Below are 15,522 nucleotides of genomic sequence, written 5' to 3'. Positions count from 1 at the left end.
ACAGAGAATAAGCTCTTGAGGCACAGAGGTTCAGTAACTTGACCAGAATCACAGAGATATGATCTGAACTCAAATCTCAACTCCAAATGCTTGCTTGACTGACATTCATGTCATATATTACACATACACACACATCAAGATGCTGAAAAGATTAGTCACTTATAAACCCAACTGATTAAGTGGAATCCAAATGAATAGGCTTGTGTTTTCTTACTAGAAGAGTAATTTCTGCATGTGTCTGACTATAGCAATCAGAGTACATTAGGGGGACCCGTGCATCCTCCAACATCTTGTAACTATTTACTGTTTTGGGAAGATTGAGATAAGAGGAGTAAACTGTCATAAATAAAATTATTTGATCATAATCAGGAAATGATAAATCAAATTAGGAGCTTTTCTATGGTGTGATCTTTTACCCAGAGTATTTATTGAGAATAAAGAAACTGAGTTCTAGGAGGACAACAGAATTGCCACTAAATTTGCCTCATGGGTCATGTGGAGTTTCCAGATGTATCTCTTGGGTCCCTAGGGTACTGGATTTCAACTATGTGAAACATTTTAGGTCACCCCTGAGCTGTTTAGTGCAGCACTGATGTTTATGATATTATTATTATAATAACATTAATGATTCCCCAGCCTACCTATCTTACCCCGACCTCTGTGCCGACCTCTAGTCTCACATTTTCAACTGTCTTTCAGACATCTTGAACCGGATATCCAGCAGATAGCTTAAACTCAACAAGTGAAAAATGGAACTCATTATCTTTCCCCCTAAACCTTCTCCATTCCAAACCTCCCTACTACTGTGGAGGGAACTGCCATCCTTCCAGGGTTGCAAACTAGGTATCATCCTTGATTCCTCACTATCTCTCACCTCCCATATCTAATCTGTCTGTCAATAAGTCCCCTCCTCTCCTCTGATACTTCCACCACTCAGGTGCAAGCCCTGATCACCTCACATTTAGACTACTGCAATATCCTGCTGGTGGTCTACTTGCCTCAAGTCTCTCCCCACTCCAATCTATCCTTCATTCAGTCACCAAAGTGATTTTTGTAAAGCACAAGTCCAATCACATCACTCCTCTACTCAATAAACTGCAATGGCTCCCTATCACCTCTAGGATCAAATACAAAATCCTATAATTGGTATACAAAGCCCTTCTTAAACTAGACTCCTCCTACCTTTCCAGTCTTATTATATACTCCTTGCCACATACAGTGACATAGGCCTCCTTGCTGATCCATGAAGAAGACACTTTATCTCTCCACATTTTCTCTGGGTATCTCCCATTCCTGCAATGATCTTCTTCTTCATCTCTGTGTTTGGGCCTCCTTTAAGTGCCAACTAAAATCCTATTTTCTACAGGAAGCCTTTCTCATTTGTCTAAATTCTAGTGCCTTCCCTATTTTAATTTTTTCCTTGTTATCTTGTATATAGCTTGCTTGTATATATTTGTTTGGTTCCTGTCTCCTCTATTAGATTGTGAGCTCCTGGAGGGCAGAGACTTTGCCTCTTTTTGTATCTTCAGCACACAGCACAAAGCAGGTACTTAATAAATGCTTACTGACTGACATTTATATTTTTTTTCTGGGATTAATCAATAATTTACTTTTCCTATTCCTTTTTTTAACTTAAATTTTCCTTGTAGTTTTAATGTGTTCAGAACTTAATGAGAGTAGGTGGCCAGATAAGTCTTTTGTCCATTCAAGTGGTTTCACAGATGGATACCTTAAAGACTGTAGTATCATATACTACAGACGGAAAGACCGAATATAGTTTTCAAAAATATCTAATGGGCTGCCAGAGACTGGTGTATATACTAAGAAAATCTGGCTTAACAGCTACAATGCACTTGGAGATTGTCAGATAAAAGGTAGCTCAGGTAGTTCATACATTTACTGTTATGCCTGCTATTTTCACAACTAGAATCTAACATCCTGAACTTGCTTCCCTATTTTGTTTTGTTCTCACCCTTGGCCATGAACTCTAATTTTTCCTACACCTCATCTTCCTAAAATGACTTTTTAAAGTTTACATTCATTGTTCCCTCCATGATATGACAGAGACTGAATTGACTTACAAAAAAAGAAAGGAGAGGGAAGGGAGGTCTTATTTAAAACAAACAAAACTTGATTATGAGACAAAGAATGAAGCCGCTGAACAGTGACAAAATGTATTCACTCAAGCCATGGAATCACCCGAATATTGGATCTAGAAGGGGCCTTTGAGATGGGCTAGTCCTACTTCTTCCTGTTACAAATTTAGAAATTACCTTAAATCAGACTGACTGACACACCATAGACAGAATTGTCTATATTATTTAAAATTTTAATAGTATTCCCTTTGTTACGCACACACTTATGTCCAAGTTGCCTCTCATTGATCCAGTAGCAATCACAATTAACCAAAAGCTACAACAGATTGTAAAATCACCTGTTGTCAGTATCTGACAAACTATTTCAGGGGTTGAGATAATTTCTGCTGGATAGAATATGATGATTAAGAATGCATAGGAATTAACTTTTCTGTTTTCAGAGCTGCAAGGCATTTCTTAGTGCTATTACCTTTCATGTGCCTTATATATCACAAGTTTCTGTCATCAGAAATATTAGATTCAGTTTCGACTTTGCATCCAAGTCACAAAAGGCAACGTGTCCACTGCCTCACTTAAAAAACCTCCCAGAAACCCAAGAGATATTGAGCTAAGATACCTTGTTGAAATAATGAGGCAGCTAGATGCCACAGTAGATAATGCTGCACCTAAAGTCAGGAAGCCCTGAGCTCAAATCTAGGTTCTATCACTTACTGGCTATGTGACTCTGGCCAAGACACTTAACTTCTATCTGCCTCAGTTTCCTCATCTGTAAAAGACAATGGGAATAACAGCACCAATGTCAGAGGGTTGTTGTGAAGATAAATTGAGAAAATATTTATAAAGTACTCTGCAACCCTTAAAATACTATATAAATGCTAGTTATTAATGTCATCGATCAAGGTGATCTTAATGGGCAGATGTAAAGTCTTGGAAGAAATGGTGACAAGAATATCAGAAAATAAAGAGGTGTCCCTAGAGAAATGGTAGCTAACCTCTGAGTTCTATTTCATTCATATGAAATATCAGAACTGATGGATAACTGTGGCCAGAAAGGCTACATCTTGTTCTTCAAGTAATATCCTAAAGGCATGTGGGAATGGCAATCATACTGATATTACTAATGCTACAGACAGCCAGTAGGTAGAGATGACAGAGCTTTCCTACATTTCAGAACATTACAGCCTAATTTTGAACTCTACTCCTATGTAGGATCTGAATGCCCCATTATACACCATTCTAGAAATTTACATATATCAATATCTCTCAGATGACTGAGGCCAGAAGGATTTCCTAGTGAAAGAAACAAATGTGATAAACTTTAGAGAAGGGGCTACTTTTTTAAAGTTCTTATTGGTCTAATTTCACTAGAAGGGCACAGGAAATTGATAGAGTCCCTCCAGACTCCAGAATAATTCTTGTTCCCTATGATTAGGGATGGTTGTTGCAGTGACCACTAAGCCTTCTGCAAGTCAACTTTGTTGATTTTCAGGAAATTGATCACAAGACGGGGAATGCCACATTACAAGTGCTTGGTTATGGGAACTCGGCAGAATGTAAGATTCTAGAGGATAGGCAATATTTTGTTTTTATTTACCTAGCATGATTCTTTGCACATAGTATGGGTTTAAAAAGTATTTATTGAATTGAATTCAGTCAGGGAACTGATGTGGAAAAAATAGTAGTCAGAGTATAAAAAGAAGATTAAAGTGATGGTTAATTGTTTTCTACATTAGCACTATTTTGACTTACTATACGCCCATGGATAATATAAGTTTCTACTAAAATCTAATTTATGATGCCTCCTCATGGAGTGGAGGTGGTCTTGGATTACTGAAGGCTTTGCTAGCACAGTTTCTGGTACAGTCTATTAAGCTGAAAAAATTTTGACTGTCAGGCTGGCAACAGCCTGGATGCCTGCTGGTCAAGGACCAGCTTAGCTGAATTCACAGTTGCTCATCCCAAGACTGGCTACCAGATGATGAATGCTTTTGGTCACAGAAACTTATAAAGGATGCTTGGAGGGAGAGCAGTTTGTGATCTGTATTGGTGTAAGGAATACTCACACCAATAAATCATAGATCTTTGGATGGGTGGAAATACATATTTCAATAGTTCTCTCAGGAAGAGAAGGCCACAATGTGGTATTCATCCTAGAAGTATTTCTTGGATGGAAAAAGGAATTTCTGAAAAATGAAGCTCAAAGTCCAGAAATAGCAAAAGGACATAAGCAGATCTCAAACTCCTCAAACTACAGTGACATTCTGAGAGAGCACATCTTAGATTCTTCCTGGTACACAGTTTCTCAGGGAAATTCTTCCAATTTTTCCTCTTATTGGGATTCCCAATTCTGTTCTGTCCTGTATGGCGTGCCAGCTGATCAAACGAATAGCCCAACTAGATCAGTAGTTGCTAATATATTTTCAACAGCCACTCAGAGAGATTAAGACTTTTTCTTTGTCTTACCTATGCAGTAGGGACAACACTGGCCTTTTCTCAAAACAGGTCTTTCACAGGAGACTGAAGGGCAAGACTCAGAGTAACAGCTAATCATGCTATCCATACATATGCAGCTGGTACAAACATCGGGTTTCCACGACTCAGCTGCCAGGAATATGTCCCCTTCATCATTTTTGCAGTAACTAGGCATGCTTTCATTATTTGATGAGGAAGGCTGAAGAGGTTCATCTGGAAAAATGGACACACAAGTCAGCAGGGAAAATAAGAGGATGTAGGCCACTAATGGTGTGACATAATGAGTTTTCTTTACTCTGCCTGATAAAGATTGTGGCCAACATTTAGGCCTCTGAGTATACATATTAAAAAGCATATTCAAATAATAAAACAGAAAGGCCAACTTAGGCAGGCCCGAAAGACAATTTTTTAATCTGCATTTTTAGGTCATCAGATGGCCAAGAAGAAATGTCTCTAACCTCTCAAGTTTAGATGTGCATATCGTTAGGTGATAGAAAATCTAAATTACTGAGGAGGAGGCCAAATAGAGAGAGGTGTATATAGTCTATGGAAGCTCAGCATTTCATATTACTCTAGAAAGAGAAGAGGAAAGTACTGGAGAACAAAGATGCAATGTTTTCTCCTGGCCTAATTTCTTTAATATCTATGATGATTATAATTATCTAATTCTATGACCCCTGGGTTCTCCAAGGCTATGCCAGGGAAGTTGAAGTTTTTTCAGGTCCCAGTAAGGTGGCAAACTCAGCAATAATTCACAAGTCTGCTGTTTGAGGACCACCCAGAGAGGATGGCCACCAGGTGATGAATCTTTTTCAGCATAGTAGCTCCTGAAGGCTGTTTCCTAAGGCACAGAACACTTATGGCTGGTGAGAGTAGAAGTTGCAACACCAAAGAGATCCAAGATCTGCCAGTCTTGAGGTACAGTGACAGGACATCATACGTTTGCAGAACACATCACCCACAAAGATTTTCACAGAGACTGTGTTGCTTACTGTTGACTGAAGATAACAGGACATTCACTCTGAAAGCCTCAAGTAGAAATCTGGCCATGATGAAGCACTGAAAGATCTAATTTAAATGAGCATTCTGGATCACAGGATCATAGATTTCTACAAACATAGATTTCTAGCTGGAAAGGACCTCTGAGTTCATCTTGTCAAGAGGAAGATTTGAATCTGTACAGTAAATACCTATGGAGGGGAGTACTTCCAATTGCCACCACTACTGAAAAGCCTAGGGATTATTTTGATGAATAAATCCAGGGTCAAGATTATTCCTTGAAAGAAGCCTCTAAGCAACAATAAAACACATTTCCTCTTTGGAAACAATAGACATATAATCTAAAGAGATAGACTATTCTTTTAGCATAGTTCTTCTGGAGGATCATATTCATAGTTTTGATTCTAATTCAGTCAAGAATTGAAATGCTTAGGTTAGATGAAAGGAGATGAACTGTTAGCACACTAGAGCAACCTTAAGTCACATTCACTGCAAATAATTTTATGCTACTGGACGGCTGTTACTTGTCCAGAGGACTTGTGTTCTTTTGGGTCCTCCCTGTGGGAAGAGTGGGGCAAGAAAGGAACCATTAGAATATATTTCTGCACATCTCCATTAGGTTCAAATGGGAAGGGGATTAAGTATTAGGCACTAATGCTGGAATAAGAAGACAGGATCGAGAGAATGGAAAACACATCATGGAGTCTACCACTATGTCCATGTTCACCTTTCTGCTCAGATATAGAGGTCTGAGTGATAGAGGTAGAAGATCTGAACATCTTTCTATAGCCTTTCTCAGTGACTTTTCTTTGGGGAGAGTTGGGGAGGAAGAGTGGAAACTGGTCATTTAGTGTCAAGAAAATCATTTCTTGTTCTGAGGACTGAACACTGCTTTTTTTTTAAAGAGTCAGAACTTTTTTTTCCATTCATGGCAAGTCACTGATGATGCTTGCCAACCCTGGACCCTGTAACTCACCACTATACTTTTTGTGTACTGAGAAGTTAAAACAAAACATAGATCAAAAACTTGGTACTTCACCATAAACTTATGTCTCAGTACTCAATAGAGGCAATAAGATGGGAACAGAGGATGTAAAACAATAAGGAAAAGAGCCAGAGTGACTATTTGAAAGGAACATGAAGCTCTCAAAGTCAGAGAAAAGATCAGAAGTGAAAACCTCACCCTGTTGTTTGCGCTGGAGCACAAGACTGAGAGAACCAAGGAGAAGAGGGAGAAAGGTTTTTATTTCAACAGGCAAATGGTCCCTATAGAACATTAGCTGCAAATTTGATTTGGTCATCTAATCCACTAGCACTCCTCTTCTCCATTCATAACCTCCACAAAGACCCTCATTATTTTTTTGTCCTTCCAACACTTACTTGATTTACATCTTAAACCTTTTTACTCTCTACTTTATTTAATTATTTACAATCTGTAGCCCATTTTCTCCCAACACCTAAAAACACTGAATAGAGAAAAAAGCAAAAACTAGGAAAAAAGACAAAAGGTATTCTAGACCTACTTACTGAACTCTAGGAAAAAAATGAACCTGACCAAACACCTTCGCTTGCCACTTGTATTAATTCTTTTGAACTTAAACACATTAATTTTTAACCTTTCCTCAGGAACTAACAGAGCACTTTGTATCACTTTTATGAGCTCTCATATTCTGTCTTGAAATACAGTTATTTACATCTTACTTTCATTATTATCATTATCTTCGTCGTTATCATTATCTAGTAGACCTTGACTGCTGTGGGTAACCCTGACAACAAAAAAATGTTGTTTAGACTATCCATCAAAAGTTAGGTTGCAATTGTGAACTAATATGCTAAGATAAACAAGCCTGTAAGTACTGACCCACGGATATATTAAAAAGTTCTATGAGAAGTAACAGAGTAAAATAATTTGTTCTGCTACTTGATAAATTTAGTAACAGAACAGAGGAGCTTATGAGTATTGCTCTTTCATGGAGAAATGATCAAACCACCTATGTTTAGAAGGTAAGTGTTAAGGTCCAGTTATGGTTAGGCTGATCTGACAAAAAGTCAAATCAATCATATAATTATTCCTTGTATTTATGTTATATCAAATTTTCTAAACTTCATCTAGAAATAACATCATAATGTTCTTAAATGATAATCAAAAAGTGTGGACATAAAGAAATTCCTTTGTTCCATATTAGTAGAGTCATAAACTTAGTATTTCTTTTAGAGGATTCAAAGTACCATTTTTCTTACATTCTAAGGGTGGCATAGCTATTCATCCAAAATGGAAACATAAAAATAAATTTATATGAATGAGACCATTCAAGATAAGCTGATGGCCCTATTCTGGAAATTAAGTATTTTGTGGGTCTGACATATAGTAAGCAAGATAAATGGTAGTCATAAACATGGTGATTTCTTCAATGTTACATTAATTCCAAGAAATGAATGTGAACCATAGGAAAGAATGCTTTGAGGAGGCATGGTAATGGCCATCTTAATGCTCTCCAGCATTTGCATTTGAGCTTGGTGCAAGTCCTTATTTAAGTCAGCTCTCTTTTTAGCATTGGTTTGGCAACATCTCCAACCTGACCCTGCTTATATTCTCAAATGGTTAACTGCCTGGTCTACCAAGTTCATCGGCAAGATCAAGCACACTCTTGTTACCTGTACACTGAGGACAGCAGGAATCCTGGGTGCGGGAGGGAGTCTGGCAAAGGAGGGGAGGGCAAACTTCTGTTTCACACAACACACGCCCACTATGACATGTACACTGGGTGCAAGAGTCGATATTCCATGTTTCTCCATCCACAAAGTACTCTCCTCCAGGAGCGTGGCAAATGGACGGGCTGCTTAGCTCTGGTTTCTGAACCACAAATTCATCTGAGAAATCAAACATAACATGAAAACAAAAGAGGTTATGAGAGAGGAAGTATTGCCATTTACAGATTGTTCTCAGAAGTTCTTGAAGATTCTGATGCTTTTCAGCTCATGAGTCACTAGTCTAGAGAAATGGTTGATAATTCTTTCAACTTCTTTTGATCAAGAAAAGAAATTAATAGCAGTATAATAAGCATGCATATTGATAGAAGGAGAGAGCAGAAGTTCCTTTCATCATACTAAAAAAAGAGGGTGATTTATGATTTATCTTAGTAATAAGAGAATTAATGCCACAGATAAAATAACTTCCTCCTCAAACCAGATTACACTGATCACTTTCAGGAGATTGCAGAGGTGAACTGTGATTAGCAAATCTTACAAAGAAATCAACTGTTTGGATCTTGTATAAACTTCCCAGAAAAAGTTCAGAGAATTTTGGCTCTTTTTTTTCATCCTGCTCAATGCCCTGTGCACTCCATTAACTTTCTGGAGCTTAAGTATTTGAAAACTTGGAACTATGTCCTGTAATCAAATTGGGTACACCCAAATTAAGACTGCCTGCCAGCAAACTGAATAGGAATGTTCACGCAGAATCAACAGACGGAGAACTGACATTGAAGGCTAGACCTCTGTTATAAGATACCACTGAGAGGCAAAAATTGAGAGCTTGTTGATAACTGCCATCATTCTCCAGCAGAGACAATTTCAGTCTTTTGTCCCTCAAATGAGATGATGATGATAGGGAGGAGATTCAATACTAGGAGTATATTGAAAGGTACTGAAAGCTGCCCTGGAGTTGCACTGGGGAGCTAAGAAGGATGGGAACAGCCTATTCACAGATTATAGCATAAGAACATCAAGACAGGGTCGCGAGTGTTGAACATAGCTGGAACACGGTAGAAACACCTTTTGCACGTCATAGCGAACACAATTCTTGTAACCCTTCACAGTGCAAAATAAAGACTCTATACACCAACCAACACCATGACCATGTAATTTGGAGTCTGTAGTCATGATGGCAAGGCAAAAGTGAGAGTCAGTGCTGAATCCTAGTTAGTGAGATAACGTTTGTTATCGTGATCCAAAAGGGCAGGGATACAGATAGGGACTGGTGAAGGAGAGTACTTTGGTCATGTTTAAAGATGACAGAAATATGATACTGGCTGATGTAAACAGTAGTAATGTAATACATAATGTAATGTAGTAACTAGTAAATAGTAGATCTAGTGTGAAAGGATCCAACATTTCAGTATCCAAACAAGAGAAGGGAAGACAGTTAGAATGCAAATTGGCTTGTGTAAACTGAGATAGGGGTTTGGTGATAGGAAAGAAAGGGAATGGACAAATTATAATAAGGCATTTCATGCTGCCAAGAGAGAAACATTTTTTCTTAAAGTTGACTGCTCATACAGGAGAATTAGTAAAAGGCTTCCTAAGGAGACCTGTAGAAAAGTTGAAAACAATTCTCCTTGAAAAGAGAATGGCTTTTCTAACTAAGGGTTGATGGCTCCTAGACTCTGACACAAAAGAGGAAAGATAGTCAAGTTATAGGAATAAATAGCCATGTGTATTTCCAGTTTTCCTTACCTTTCTAACCCTTTCCCCTATACAACTTGCTTCAAGGCAAAACAGGAGAGGGACCTGAGAGAGGTGGGATATGAAAGAAAAACAGAAAGAGAAAGGGTAAGAAAGAGGAAGGGAAACCTGAGGAAAAAATAGCAGTGGGTGAACCTTTAGTCTAACTTAGGAAAGCTTCAGTAGCAACTCTTTTATCCTGACGACAACAGAAAAAGGAATTGACAAGGAATACCCAGGAAGAAAGATAGGTCCTAAAAGCTGACTGGGAAAGGGGCAGGAAGTAAATCGTTCTGGTCCTCCTTAAGTCACTGGTGTTTCAGATTTACAAGATTGGGTCCTTTAGTAAGAAGAATACACAAGAGATAAACCTTGAAAGGAACTATTTTTGTGAAATATATTATTTGGCATAATGTATGTACATATATATATGTGTATGTATATATATCTATATCTATATATATATATCAGTACATTATATATGTGAAATATATATAGTATTGTATATACCACACATTACACACACACACGTGTGTGTGTGTGTATATATATAATATATATAGCCTGTCAGTGGCTCAGTTTCCTTCTGAGGAAGCTAATGTAGATGACTTCTAAAGTCCTTTCTAGACATTGTATGACTTTTGAGCATGATACTTCATAAAATCAGAGAATCTCTCTGTGTTTGTTGCTTCAGCTGTAAAATGGGAATAAGATCTGCTCTTTCCAGTATTAATGTGAAAGATGAAAAAGATAGCAGATTTGCATAAACGCTGAGCTCAAGGTAAGTTAATAAGCATTTATTAAGTACCTACTATGTGCCAGATACTGTATTGAGAACTGGGGATCCAAAAACAAGGCAAACCCCATTTTTTGCTCTCAAGTAGTTCACCATCTAACAGAGAATGGGGCTAAAGAAACTTGTAGTGCCTATGATTATAACTTTTTTTTTGGACTGAGCCTATGATTTCATTAGTGGTGAGGGAACCCCCTCTATTAATGCAGATCAGCAATTGTAAGGCACCTTATAATCTTAGAGAGACATGGGGACACTGAGAGGTCAAGTGCCTTTCAGTAGATCAGTCACACATGATTATCATTAACAAGTATAATTCAGACAATTTAATTTTTGAATCTGCTCTGTTCTTTTCTTGAGCCTGTATTTATCACTATCATTGTGACTTAACATTCTAGATATTTAATTTCTCTATCTGTGGCAAGAATATTAAGAACTCAAACAGAGAAGGATTGGAAGGGGTAAGGGTTGGTGAATTAACTGGACACCTTGCAGATTTTTCCTTCCAAAAGATTACATTATAAATAGACACCTCTAAGTATCCTTTTTCAAGAAATAAAAATAGTACCATTTTTCCTGGTTAAATTAAATTTTAAGCTTACTCAGTCTTTTTTTTAAGAGCACTTTATTAGTTACATATGAGGATTCAAGACCTTATAGGGAATGTGAGGCCAGTACAGCTGGTATCCAAACCCTACTGGGGGCAAGAGGAATTAAGCATGAGGATTAAGCAGTTGGAAGAGGATATCACTCAGGGAATAAAGAGTCAGTTATTGTCTAAGTCCACTGGCAGGTCTCTCTCTCTTCACATCCCCAAATCTGTGGTGCAACCAGACCAGCCTAGTGAGGGTCACAAGAAGACCCTCATCTGCCTCTGTCCCAGGAGTCCTACCCAAGGCTAGGGCTCTTGGTCATCTGCGGGCCACAAAGAAGGCTCACCTGGAAGGATTGGATCTATCACTTGAAGAGAAGAGACTTAAACGTGTAGATGTTATAGATATTTGTACTAGCAAAACGTATGGTTAACATTTAGCAATATAAATGAATTAACCCTTTCTAAAACACATCCAAGTAGCTGAACAGTTTTTAAAAATAAGTAGTGTCCATTTTCACCCCAACATGCATCCTTCCTATCTACAAAAGAGGCAAAGAATGTGTGGGAGATGTCCATAGTTTTGGATCATTGGGGAGAACAAAAATTGGTAAAAATATTTAGCACACTGAATGTGCCAACCAAAGAAATTCTTTAGTGAAGCTTGATACCTTTTCTTTTGTTTTGACTGGCAATTAGTTTTTTCTGACTTTCACTTTGTTCTGAACTCTCCACTCAGCCTATTCCCATAGATGCCCTTAACTCCCTCCTGCTCATTAAACTTACCTGGCCTGTGAACATACCTTGTGATTTGGAACCCTTTTTTGCACTCTACTTTCTCATTTAACAACTGACCTATCATCTTGCCTCTGGCCTCTCAAAGCTGAACTGAACTTGGTGTAGTGCGGGTCCCATGACTGTTCATTTCTCACCAGGCCTCAGACTGTATCATGAAGGTCTCAGAGAAGCACAGATTTAGGGCTAGAAATATCTGTGAGGCCTTCAAGTCTAACCACCTCATTTTAGAGATGAGGTCAAAAGAGGTCTAGAAAGGTAAGTGATTTGCCCAAGGTAAACAGCTTTGTTTTCCTATTAAAATGTAAGATCCTTCCAGGCAACAACTGCCCTGTTTTTTTTTTTTTTGTATTTATATCCCTAGCATTTAAGCACAGTGCCTGCCATGAAGAAAGCACTTGATATATGTCCTCCTCCTTTCCCCCTTTGATCCTTCCTTCATTGCCTCCATGCTTACTTCTTTCCTTTCTTTCTGCTTCCAAATCCAGTACTATGTATTGTGCTATACATCCCTCTGTTGCACCACATTGCTAACTTCCTCCCTAGTCCTTGCATCTACATATGGCCAGGGGGTACATGACAAATAGTCCAAAGCATACCAGCTTTGGGTGTCATCTTTGTATTTAGCTAAACATTTAATTTTTATGCTTGCATTTGTTGTTGCTATTGCTGAAAAAATAAAAACAAGGCAAAAACCACCTTGCACCTACCCTTTTAGAATAGGGTAAGTTTCTTGTGAGCAAACACTATTACCATAGGTGGTGCTTAATAAGAGCTTACTGAATATAGTATCTGATCTATTTCTATGAGCCAGATCATAATTCTAGAAACATAAGTGGAAAAATAAGGCAGACAGTATTTCCTTATGGACAAGACAGAAACCAAGTTTTACTTGAACATGATGGGCAGCACTGTCCTGGCCGGATTGTGGGATTGCTGCAGGCGGGTACAGGACAGGTGATCAGGGCACACATTTCCCGTCCATTATGACAGTAGCATTCCCGGCATCCATCATGCCAGCTTTCCTCATTTTTATGATGTCGTCCATCCATAGACAGGCAAGTGCCTGTCTGCACAGGGGGCCCAATGGATGCTGAAGGTGTAGCCTCTGTAGAAGATAGTGAGAAAGCAGCTACATATAAAAGCAGTTCCGTCAGAGGAAGAAAGTCTGTATAATATATAAATTTAACTTCAATGGCTTATTCCTTTTTTAGGGAAGCCTTGGTAACTGAAGCTGTGGATCAATATCTCCTACCTTCCAGCTGAAGAGTGTAATAGCACAAGAGACTGAGGTGGAAGAGTCATTTCAAGCCTCCTTGGGTGCCCCAGTGTTGGGGGTGTGTGTAAGTCTGTGTATACATACACAAAAATTTAAAGACACAGAAGGTCACTTCTTCTGTAATACACTGTTGTTTAGTCATTTCAGTTGGGGATGACTTTGTGACGCCTTTAGGATTTTCTTGGCACACATGTGGAGTGCTTTGCCATTTCCTTCTCCAGCTCATTTTATAGATGGGGAAACTGAGCAAACAGGGTTAAGTGACTTGCCCAGGATCACACAGCTCGTAAATGTCTGAGGCCAGATTTGAATTCAGGAAGATGAGTGTTACTGACTCTAGGCCTAGCACTCTATCCACTAAGCCACGTAGCTGTCCCTATAATATATTAGCATTGCTGTTATTTGTTAATTTTAATATTAAAAGGTTGAGCCCTCCTTTCCTCTCTCCCACTCAAAATCAAATGTACCTATTTCCACAAGGAGCTCAAAAAGTTCTTCCTAAAGGAATCTATTTGGTGGATTAGCTGGTCATTTAAAATGGATTTCCCTAAGACATAACAAAACTGATTTTTCTGGGTAACTGTAGGAATAAGGTATGAACTTCACTTCCTTTACAGGAGAGGTTTTAAACTTGGGGCCACTGAACTTGACTGGTTAATATTCTGATACGTGAATTTCACTATAATTGGTTTCTTTTGCAATCTTAGGTATTTTGCTTTTAGCATACAAACATACTACTCTGAAAAGGGGTCTACAGGGTATACCAGGATGCCAAAAGGATCCAGGATATAGGAAATCTTAATAAATACTGATTTTTAGGAAGAAAAAACTTCAGGAGAGGAAGCCTGAGGACAAGGGAATATCAGATAGCGGACACTTTTAGTTTTCTGCATGTGTACATTTAATTACATACTTCTTTAGTGAAAGACTACTTTCACATTAAGTCCACCTTTATGGGAAATTATGTGGGAGTGTCTAATGATTCTCTATACCCATCCTCCAAGAGCTATTAAAGGCACAGCCTGACACTTATCAACCATAGCAGGGACTGACTAACATCTCCTTCTGTTACCTCATTGTCATATGACTCACTCCAATATGACCTCTGCTGCTATGTCTGGGCTTCAACTCCATATAATAAGTTGCCTCCATGCTGGGTACCACCTGATGCTCTGTCCTCTCTGACCCCTGCTTTCCTGCCTCTTTTTGTGTGTTGTCTCTCCTCATTAGATGATAAGCTTCTTGAGGGCAGGGACTGCCTTTCTTTTTATTAATTGTATCATCCGTGCTTAGTCCAGTGTCTGGCACATAGTAGGGGCTTAATAAGTGCTTGTTAGAAATATTAGAAAATGGAAGTATGAAGGTGACCCTGGGTTTCTAAAGGCTATGTGAGTGGAACCCAAGATCTGGCAAGATCTAAAGTGGAAAGATTTCGAGTAATGACCTGTGGATAGACTGTGCCTACAGCTTGAGAACCAGAAGTTAATCACCAGAAGGCTGGTCATCAGCTGATGAATATTTGCTTTTGCCCAAAGCAACTCAAGCAAACATCTATTAAGATGCAGAGCAATTTGTATTTCTACTTGTAGAGGGAATACTCATATTGGTGAAATCAATTATCTTTTGTCAAGTAGAAGTAGAAACACAGGGGATGTAATGGCCTGTTACCAGTGAAAACTTAAGCACAAGAAATGGCACAAATGAATTCATTGGGGATCTATGTATGATCATAAAAGGAAATGGTGCACTTATACAGAAAGAATGAGAGACAAACAGACAACTCAAACGGTACATTAGTATCCCCGAAATAATGAAGAAAACAAAAACAAAAACATCAAAGGGAAGGAATTGGTAGGGACTACATGAGACTTATGGGAATACAAGAACTGGATATAACGAGAAGGAATGTAAGAGTCATGATCTATGCTGGTGGGGGCAGTGACCACACTGATGAAAATGCAGATATATGAGATATCAAAGTTAAATAGGTCCCTGATTAAATAGACTTATATATGGTGATGAAGGTGAAAGCTAGAATTCTTGAGTAGAGTTG

At 38.5% G+C, this 15,522-nt stretch overlaps 1 protein-coding gene across 1 annotated transcript in view; it reads right to left on the bottom strand.

Annotated features, from left to right (window-relative positions):
* Positions 1–15,522, bottom strand: part of CRIM1 (cysteine rich transmembrane BMP regulator 1) — a 248,835-nt gene that overhangs the window by 29,228 nt on the left and 204,085 nt on the right. The window contains exons 11-13 of the mRNA XM_036752195.1: positions 13,083–13,298; positions 8,223–8,438; positions 4,560–4,781 (exon numbers count right to left, since the gene is read on the bottom strand). Of these exons, the coding sequence (XP_036608090.1) occupies positions 4,560–4,781; positions 8,223–8,438; positions 13,083–13,298 (654 nt within the window). The remainder of the gene's footprint in view (positions 1–4,559; positions 4,782–8,222; positions 8,439–13,082; positions 13,299–15,522) is intronic.

The sequence above is a fragment of the Trichosurus vulpecula genome, chromosome 3, assembly GCF_011100635.1.
Source record: "Trichosurus vulpecula isolate mTriVul1 chromosome 3, mTriVul1.pri, whole genome shotgun sequence".
Lineage (NCBI taxonomy): Eukaryota > Metazoa > Chordata > Mammalia > Diprotodontia > Phalangeridae > Trichosurus > Trichosurus vulpecula.
The sequence above is the reverse complement of the archived record's forward strand: the minus strand, read 5'-3'. Positions and strand labels throughout refer to the sequence as shown.